The 10401-nt window shown below is 35.6% G+C and overlaps 1 protein-coding gene across 1 annotated transcript; it reads right to left on the bottom strand.

Moving 5' to 3' along the window:
• Nucleotides 1-159: 159 nt before the first annotated feature.
• ecd (ecdysoneless cell cycle regulator) lies at nucleotides 160-2297 on the bottom strand. Its single transcript, XM_081984175.1, has 4 exons — nucleotides 1988-2297; nucleotides 1378-1936; nucleotides 965-1325; nucleotides 160-903 (listed from the first exon to the last, which is right to left on the bottom strand). The coding sequence occupies exons 1-4, from the start codon at nucleotides 2214-2216 to the stop codon at nucleotides 256-258; spliced, it is 1797 nt and encodes a 598-aa protein (XP_081840301.1). The 5' UTR covers nucleotides 2217-2297; the 3' UTR covers nucleotides 160-255.
• Nucleotides 2298-10401: the final 8104 nt, after the last annotated feature.

The raw sequence follows: 10401 nt of genomic DNA, 5'->3' as shown, positions 1-10401 counted from the left end.
ATGAAACATCTAAGAGGTGCTGTTGGCTCTCTCTGTATTGTTTAGACATATTTGTCTTTAGTCGAATAGAAACACTAACATTTCCAACAAACGATAATCTTTTAAACTACGTATATTATAGTGTCAAAAACGCACTAAAAGAGTGATAAAAACAGTACAAAAATTGAACATTTCTATAATGGCAGTAATTATCAAAATGGCTTAACAAATTCAGTGAAAAAATTGCTTTGACATTGTCAAGTAAGTGACTTAGCATCATTTGGGATCCAAATGAAGTCCCATCGGTCCCAACATGTTGCTGGAAGGTCCCGCGTCTCCCATTTGCGCCCTATAACTCTCCAAAATATTTTTCAAGGCGTTCATATCGATATCGACTGGCTCGAATTTCTCCACGTCCTCAAATCTAAGATTGTCCTGTTTCTTCTCGAAACTCTTCCCCACCTCGGTGCCGGCCAGTTCCGCGTCCATTCTGCGCATGTACTCGTTCATTTTCGACTCCTCCTCGTGATCGTACTCGCTCATGTCCGAGTCCGAATCGAACGAGTCATCCTCAGGAATGACAAAGTTCAGCATGCGGTGGACGGCGTTTGCAAAACTGTCCGGATCAAAGTCCACGTCCTGTTTGAAGGACACGCCCTTTTTTTTTCGGGGCGGTTTGGTGGGGGCAGCGTGTAATTGATCCTCCTCAGGGAATTCGGCACCATCCAAATCAGACACTCGGTTCAGAAAACCGTTAATTTTTTCCGTAAAACTTGTCGGATCTGTGGATTCGTCCACTTTAAACATTTTCCGTTGACCGTAGCGCTCTTGCAGCATTTTGTCTAATTCTTCCGGGCTGACGTCTAACCAGGAATCATCGTCATCAGGTTCCAGAGTCTCCTGACTCAATGACTGCTCATCCACCTAGGCATAAGGTAATTTTTTAGTTTAGTATCCACCAACTGTCAAGAAACTAGCCACTAACCTCACAATCGCGCAACAACCTTAAAACTTCCATTCCCAAAGCAGGACTGTAATGCATCGAATCTCTGTGCTCGCGATAGTACTGCTTGGCCAGCTCTAAACGGCTGCAATACTCCTTGGAACCTTCCAGAAGGTCCCCAAAATAGCCACGCCCTTTCAAACTAGTCAAATAACTATCCCAACCGCGATCTCCCTCAATATCAGCACTAGGTTTGGCCTGTGAGGCTAAAATCTCAAAACCACAAGCCACCTTAACCCCTAATGAGTGTGCTTTGTAATTTTTACTAGCTAAAGCCGGAAGGTTCCACCCAATTTTTTTTTCCGGCTGATATTTCGAATGTATTAGCATTGCATACTGACACCTACAATTTTCAATTTTTATTAACATACAAGGCAGGGAAATTAATTAACCACCTGGTGAAGGTTACTCTATGATACACACGCTGCTCAGGAGGAAAATACTTCATAGCCCTGCAGGCTTTCATATCAACAGGATCGCGATTACAAAAAGCTTGCACTGCAGCACTAATCAAGTGCGGTGCATGTTTCAAAATGGCTGCCACAGCGATAGGCACAAACACTGTCAGGCAGTGCTGATTATTTTTAATACCCCCAGGATAGCAACTCAGTCTGTTTCTTATACAGTTCTGGATTTCTGTTGGGGCCTCTGATGAGGCCCCAATCAAGGGTAAAACCTCCTCAACACTCAAACTTTCAGTCTCTTTTATATTAGGCAGTAGATGCACCAGACCTTGATGCAGAAACACTCGATTGTGGCAGGTGTCAGGGCTGGCCCAGTCGGGTAAAAATTCTGCAGCTTCAATAAGTAGAAACTCTCCATCAGAGTCGTAGACCCTTGCTACGGTGTTTGGGAGTGTTTTGGTGATTTCCAGAAGCAAAAACACTATAAACCACTCATCCTCAATGTTGTCCCCATAGTGGGAGACTCCGTGCAAGTGAGGAGGGAGTTTCTCTGCAGTTCAAGCTTTGTAGACAACTAGTACCCACTAAACACTGTACTAACCTTCAATACCATCAATTTCAGTCAGTAAGTTGCTTAATTCAGTCCTTACAGTCAACTTTATAGGGTCCTTGTGCCATAAATAATTTTGGGAGTAGAGAGATATTATTTTGTTGGCCTCAATCAGAATGGTGTCGAGGGTGTTTTGAGCACCCTCATCCTGTAGAAAAATGTAATACTCGACGAAATCGTCTTCTCGCACCGTTTTTAAAACGTTATTTAGCCGGTCCATGGCAAAAAAACTATAATAATACTAATTTAAAATCAATAAACAAATAACGTGACGCATAGTTAGAATTAGAGGTTAACTGTCAAAAAGAACGATTGGGGAACCTCAAGCGGTCAAAATTGAAACTAATCAAAACCACATACAATTTCACTACACCATTTACACATGTAGTTTAGAAAGCGTCAGCTGAATTTTAGAAACCATAAGATGGATTTAAAAAATATCACTTGTATTTCAGATTAGTCACTTGTATTATAGAAAAAAGCAGTTGGATTTTAGACGTGGTCATTTGTAATTTGGAAAATTAAAGTTGAGCCAAAAAAGTTAAAAAAAAGTAAATAAGTAAAAATAGTAAATAGTTTAAGGAATATTTTTAATAACATTGTGGTTTAAGCAGTTCAATGAAAAATCGATTTATCTCGAAAACCGTTCATTTTATCGAAATAAAGAAAGAGTACAATTTTTCGATAAAAATGTCAAGAGTATCCATTAATGGCGTTTGCAGCTGAAAATAATGACAGCTGTCAAAGTTTAAGCAAATTGTGTTTTAGGTCCAGTTAGTTCCGGCCTTTCGAAGACGAGATACCTGGTTTTCATGTCAAATAGAAGGTCTCTTTCGATAAAACATTAAACCCATATAATCATTACAATATACAAAGTGTTTCAAAAGTTACTGATGTGAACTTAGCAGCCAATTTCTAGCAGCCAATTTGGCGGAAACAACCGAATGACCAGTGGCGTCGGGTATTTTTTAAATCATCAACTAATTGCGTCAGAGGATTAGTTATGTTTATCATAACTAAATGTTTTGTCATTAACAACTGAAAAAACGTCTTCAGACCACTTGTTATATAATATATTTATAATATTCGAATGCTATTAATGATAAATATTCAAATGCTAATATCTCAAAATCTACACATACTAACACCTTCCAAATTTCAGTACTAATAAAGTACTACCCGAGGTAACAGAATCTCTAGAGAACAGCCCTTGGACAGCCGTCAGACATTTGTTATAACACGTTGATTATATCGGTCGATAAATATTCAAATGCTAATATCTGAAAATCTACACATACTAACACCTTCCAAATTTCAGGACTAATAAAGCACTACCCGATATAACACAATCTGTAGAGAACAGCCCTTGGACAGCCGTCAGACATTTGTTATAACACATTGTTTATATCGGTCGATAAATATTCAAATGCTAATATCTGAAAATCTACACATACTAACACCTTCCAAATTTCAGGACTAATAAAGTACTACCCGAGGTAACAGAATCTGTAGAGAACAGCCCTTGGACAGCCGTCAGACATTTGTTATAACACATTGTTTATATCGGTCGATAAATATTCAAATGCTAATATCTCAAAATCTACACATACTAACACCTTCCAAATTTCAGGACTAATAAAGTACTACCCGAGGTAACAGAATCTGTAGAGAACAGCCCTTGGACAGCCGTCAGACATTTGTTATAACACATTGTTTATATCGGTCGATAAATATTCAAATGCTAATATCTCAAAATCTACACATACTAACACCTTCCAAATTTCAGGACTAATAAAGTACTACCCGAGGTAACAGAATCTGTAGAGAACAGCCCTTGGACAGCCGTCAGACATTTGTTATAACACATTGTTTATATCGGTCGATAAATATTCAAATGCTAATATCTCAAAATCTACACATACTAACACCTTCCAAATTTCAGAACTTATAAAGTACTACCCGAGGTAACAGAATCTGTAGGGAACAGCCCTTGGACAGCCGTCAGACATTTGTTATAACACGTTGATTATATCGGTCGATAAATATTCAAATGCTAATATCTGAAAATCTACACATACTAACACCTTCCAAATTTCAGGACTAATAAAGTACTACCCGAGGTAACAGAATCTGTAGAGAACAGCCCTTGGACAGCCGTCAGACATTTGTTATAACACATTGTTTATATCGGTCGATAAATATTCAAATGCTAATATCTCAAAATCTACACATACTAACACCTTCCAAATTTCAGGACTAATAAAGTACTACCCGAGGTAACAGAATCTGTAGAGAACAGCCCTTGGACAGCCGTCAGACATTTGTTATAACACGTTGATTATATCGGTCGATAAATATTCAAATGCTAATATCTGAAAATCTACACATACTAACACCTTCCAAATTTCAGGACTAATAAAGTACTACCCGAGGTAACAGAATCTGTAGAGAACAGCCCTTGGACAGCCGTCAGACATTTGTTATAACACATTGTTTATATCGGTCGATAAATATTCAAATGCTAATATCTGAAAATCTACACATACTAACACCTTCCAAATTTCAGGACTAATAAAGCACTACCCGATATAACACAATCTGTAGAGAACAGCCCTTGGACAGCCGTCAGACATTTGTTATAACACGTTGATTATATCGGTCGATAAATATTCAAATGCTAATATCTGAAAATCTACACATACTAACACCTTCCAAATTTCAGGACTAATAAAGTACTACCCGAGGTAACAGAATCTGTAGAGAACAGCCCTTGGACAGCCGTCAGACATTTGTTATAACACATTGTTTATATCGGTCGATAAATATTCAAATGCTAATATCTCAAAATCTACACATACTAACACCTTCCAAATTTCAGGACTAATAAAGTACTACCCGAGGTAACAGAATCTGTAGAGAACAGCCCTTGGACAGCCGTCAGACATTTGTTATAACACGTTGATTATATCGGTCGATAAATATTCAAATGCTAATATCTGAAAATCTACACATACTAACACCTTCCAAATTTCAGGACTAATAAAGCACTACCCGATATAACACAATCTGTAGAGAACAGCCCTTGGACAGCCGTCAGACATTTGTTATAACACGTTGATTATATCGGTCGATAAATATTCAAATGCTAATATCTCAAAATCTACACATACTAACACCTTCCAAATTTCAGGACTAATAAAGTACTACCCGAGGTAACAGAATCTGTAGAGAACAGCCCTTGGACAGCCGTCAGACATTTGTTATAACACATTGTTTATATCGGTCGATAAATATTCAAATGCTAATATCTGAAAATCTACACATACTAACACCTTCCAAATTTCAGGACTAATAAAGCACTACCCGATATAACACAATCTGTAGAGAACAGCCCTTGGACAGCCGTCAGACATTTGTTATAACACGTTGATTATATCGGTCGATAAATATTCAAATGCTAATATCTCAAAATCTACACATACTAACACCTTCCAAATTTCAGAACTTATAAAGTACTACCCGAGGTAACAGAATCTGTAGGGAACAGCCCTTGGACAGCCGTCAGACATTTGTTATAACACGTTGATTATATCGGTCGATAAATATTCAAATGCTAATATCTGAAAATCTACACATACTAACACCTTCCAAATTTCAGGACTAATAAAGCACTACCCGATATAACACAATCTGTAGAGAACAGCCCTTGGACAGCCGTCAGACATTTGTTATAACACGTTGATTATATCGGTCGATAAATATTCAAATGCTAATATCTCAAAATCTACACATACTAACACCTTCCAAATTTCAGAACTTATAAAGTACTACCCGAGGTAACAGAATCTGTAGGGAACAGCCCTTGGACAGCCGTCAGACATTTGTTATAACACGTTGATTATATCGGTCGATAAATATTCAAATGCTAATATCTGAAAATCTACACATACTAACACCTTCCAAATTTCAGGACTAATAAAGCACTACCCGATATAACACAATCTGTAGAGAACAGCCCTTGGACAGCCGTCAGACATTTGTTATAACACGTTGATTATATCGGTCGATAAATATTCAAATGCTAATATCTCAAAATCTACACATACTAACACCTTCCAAATTTCAGGACTAATAAAGTACTACCCGAGGTAACAGAATCTGTAGAGAACAGCCCTTGGACAGCCGTCAGACATTTGTTATAACACATTGTTTATATCGGTCGATAAATATTCAAATGCTAATATCTGAAAATCTACACATACTAACACCTTCCAAATTTCAGGACTAATAAAGCACTACCCGATATAACACAATCTGTAGAGAACAGCCCTTGGACAGCCGTCAGACATTTGTTATAACACGTTGATTATATCGGTCGATAAATATTCAAATGCTAATATCTCAAAATCTACACATACTAACACCTTCCAAATTTCAGAACTTATAAAGTACTACCCGAGGTAACAGAATCTGTAGGGAACAGCCCTTGGACAGCCGTCAGACATTTGTTATAACACGTTGATTATATCGGTCGATAAATATTCAAATGCTAATATCTGAAAATCTACACATACTAACACCTTCCAAATTTCAGGACTAATAAAGCACTACCCGATATAACACAATCTGTAGAGAACAGCCCTTGGACAGCCGTCAGACATTTGTTATAACACGTTGATTATATCGGTCGATAAATATTCAAATGCTAATATCTCAAAATCTACACATACTAACACCTTCCAAATTTCAGAACTTATAAAGTACTACCCGAGGTAACAGAATCTGTAGGGAACAGCCCTTGGACAGCCGTCAGACATTTGTTATAACACGTTGATTATATCGGTCGATAAATATTCAAATGCTAATATCTCAAAATCTACACATACTAACACCTTCCAAATTTCACGACTAATAAAGTACTACCCGAGGTAACAGAATCTGTAGAGAACAGCCCTTGGACGGCCATCAGACATTTGTTAAAGACATCGATCGATATAAGAAAAACTACCGATAGGAAAGTTTTGAAATTTGGATTCCATAGTAAAATCAGTCATTTGGTAACATTTTTAATTTTGACTTGTGTCAAAAATTTTGCAACAGTAAAAAAAATTGACATCTGTCAAATTTTTCAATTTGACCACACAATAGTTGTCAAAGAGTTAAGGTAGGAACATGCCGTTATTCTCTATCTCATTCTGGTTAGGAGTTGTAACACTCTAAAATCTGAAAATGTCATTTTTCAACGTCAGTATCTCGAAAACCGTTGCAGGTAATTATAGGTTATGATACACAAAAAATATTTTAAAGCGATAGGAGTATTCAAAAATATAATAATATACAGGGTGTTCCATTTAAAATATGCAAGTTGGTACTTCCGGTATAACCGGTAATGTTATAAGGTTGAAAATGTTTTAGTTGGATTGAGCATGCTGACTTTACTATGTTATCAAATTTTCAAAACTTACCTATCGGTAGTTTTTCGTATATCGATCGTATGTCTTTCGTCATGGAATACCCTGTATAGGTAGGTATACTAACAGTAAGCATTTTAAAAACACTGCAGCATTTAAAAAAAAAGAAGTAATCAAGATGTTCGATTAGGTTAACTTTATGTACATATTAAAAAAATTAGGATCTGTATTATAAACTCGGTACCTACTTACCTTCACTATTTTGTAAGGTAATTATTAATACAAATAGCACAACTCGCATATTCCGTTTTTAATACAACAATGATCACCAAGCTTTATACATTTCGAATGCATTTTTCTTAAACAAGATTGACATTTGACAACACTGTCGGTTGACAAACAATTTCTGGAACAAAACATACATACTGTATTGACACAGGTGGCGTTATTCAAAATTTTGGTCTTTAAATACTTTCTATATTCCACCAAGTTACATTGGACTTCTGCATCCCTTCCTTTGTGAAGTTGTTCAAAAAAGTATATAATTAGAGGACCGCAATTATAACTGTCCTTTTGTAAAAAGTGTTTTTCTATTTTGATTTTTAAGTTTTGAAATTGCATATTAGTATTATGATAATGATTATACCTGTTAAGAAAGTTTTGTAGAATTAATAATTTTGTTTTAGATTTTTCATAGGAGCTTCTATAAGGGTCAATATTACTGAATGTTTGGTTTTGTAAGTCGACCATTGCTAGGCAGAAGTGATTTCCATTCACAATATGCGGCATTACTATTTTTGGTTTATCTAAATAAATATTTTTAAGAAAATAATCGCTGTACAATGTATCAGAAAATATTTTTGTGGCTATTATTTCATCTACTATTTGTGTACGAGAATCTTCGTTTAGTATGTGCATTAGTAAGGACACACTTAATCCAGTGAGCCAATTTTCGTTTGATAGTGAAATGAAATCGCTTATCCTTAGTTCTTTAATTATCAAATTATAATTATTAAAGTTGGCTATTGTAAGGTCCCGACTGCATGGTATTGTTTGGTAATACTCGATATCGTCTACTAGCCCATTTGGTAACAATTTGATATCTTTTAAAGTCCGCCATTTGAACTCCGATGTTAAAGAAGGTCTGATAAATTTTGGAAGATAGTAAAATAAATAAAATTCCTTTAACTTTGGAAAAATAACTTTTGAAAAAAATTTTGGTTGGCGAAATATCCGTTCAACCTTTAAACCTAAAGGAGAAAAAATTACAAAGTCGCACCATGGCCTATTGGTGACTTCAAGTAGCCCCTGAACCTGAAAATAGTAATAATGACTTAGTTTAAGATGACCGTCATGATTTAAATAGTTTAAATTTACTTTATCCAATGAAACGGTTTTAGCTTTTATTGGACATTTCACTTCAACAATCCCGTCATCACCGACTAAACCATCAGGCGATGCTGCCAAAAAAGAAATGTCTTTATGGACTCGGAGTCCAGATTTTTGTACTTTGCAATTCATCATATTTTCGTAAATCTTTATAGCTCTTGCTTCATTTTCAATTCCGTATTTAACTGATGGTATATTCGATAAGTCTTTGTCTACTTGCAAGTACTTTGCCAGGGATATTCGTGATTTCGCTGATTTGGTTTTAAAAATTCGTCCGAAGTTTGAAGATGTTATAAACTTTTTTCGTTCTTCTCTCCATATTGAACTATTTCTTTGTTGTATGGTATCTTGTTCCAGTTGGTTTCTCTGAATTACATTCATTTCTATTGAGTTCAAAAAGACTACTAGTTCTCCAGGTAAACTGTCACTTTCAAAAATTTGATTATTTGAATCACCTTCACACAACTTGCATATAAATATGCCCGAAAACGTCAAATTGTGATCAGGATTCAGACAAGATTCGTGAACCCATCCGTCACAAGAATCGCATTGAACCCAAGTGGCGGTGACGTTTAGTCTTCCTTGATAGCAATAAGTACAATATTCTAAATCAAAAACGTCGTCTTCATCAGCTAATTTATTGTTTTTATTCAGTAGTGACAAATCTGTAGACAAAGATTTATTAATCTTATGTAATCCCATTTTAAGGTAAGATCCGTTAAAATGATTACTAACAGTTTTTGATCGTTTATTCCACGATTCCTGTGACACCCTTTCATCATTTTTATGTTTCCTAACTTTGGTTAATCTAGATTTTGAAATATTTAAACTCAGTTCTTTAAATATTGCCAAAACGTGTTCGCGACTTTTTCTCAAAAAGCGTGAAACTTTTAAATTTTTTTCTCCTTCCAAAATGTTAATTTTCAAATTCATAAAATAATTTTCTACATACGAGTTACTGTACCGGTTTTTAACAGGATCTGTTATCATTAAAGCACTCCATAGAGGTACGTAGGGCATGTAGTGATTTAAAAGTATTTCGTGGAACTCTAAGCTATAAAAAGAGTTGGTTACCCCGCTTTTGGCAACTTGTATTTCGTTTTTTATATCATTAAAATGGTGATAAAATGGACTTTTCAAATATAAAGGATCATTATCGTCAAGTTGTGTATATAGGTTCTCACTTTTCAAATTATTATGTATCGAAGGTTCTCCAAGAGAATGATCCATTTCTAATAAAAACTTATAAGCTGCCTCTACTGATGTATCACGATATGGCGATAATATCAGAATTGTTACATTAGAAAACCAATCAGAAATTTGATCTAATGATTTAAGAGTAATACATGCGGCAAATAAGTCTTTAATAACCATTGCATCGTTTTGGTTTGGAAAATGTTTATTGACATGAACGGATATCATTTTTAGAAAGTGAGCACAGCACAAATGAATAGTTATCAGCTGACGTGAAGATTCTTTTTTAGTTGACGCAATATTATATATTTCTTGAAGATACTCCGATAAGTTCATGTTATTACAGGCTTTCACAATTGCATGAATATTTGCAAAACTAAAATCAGTGATAACACTACTAAATAACGGCCA

This window comes from Ips typographus, linkage group LG7 (assembly GCF_016097725.1).
Source record: "Ips typographus isolate SLU linkage group LG7, UJ_Ityp_2.0, whole genome shotgun sequence".
In the NCBI taxonomy this organism is placed as follows: Eukaryota; Metazoa; Arthropoda; class Insecta; order Coleoptera; family Curculionidae; genus Ips; species Ips typographus.
The sequence above is the reverse complement of the archived record's forward strand: the minus strand, read 5'-3'. Positions and strand labels throughout refer to the sequence as shown.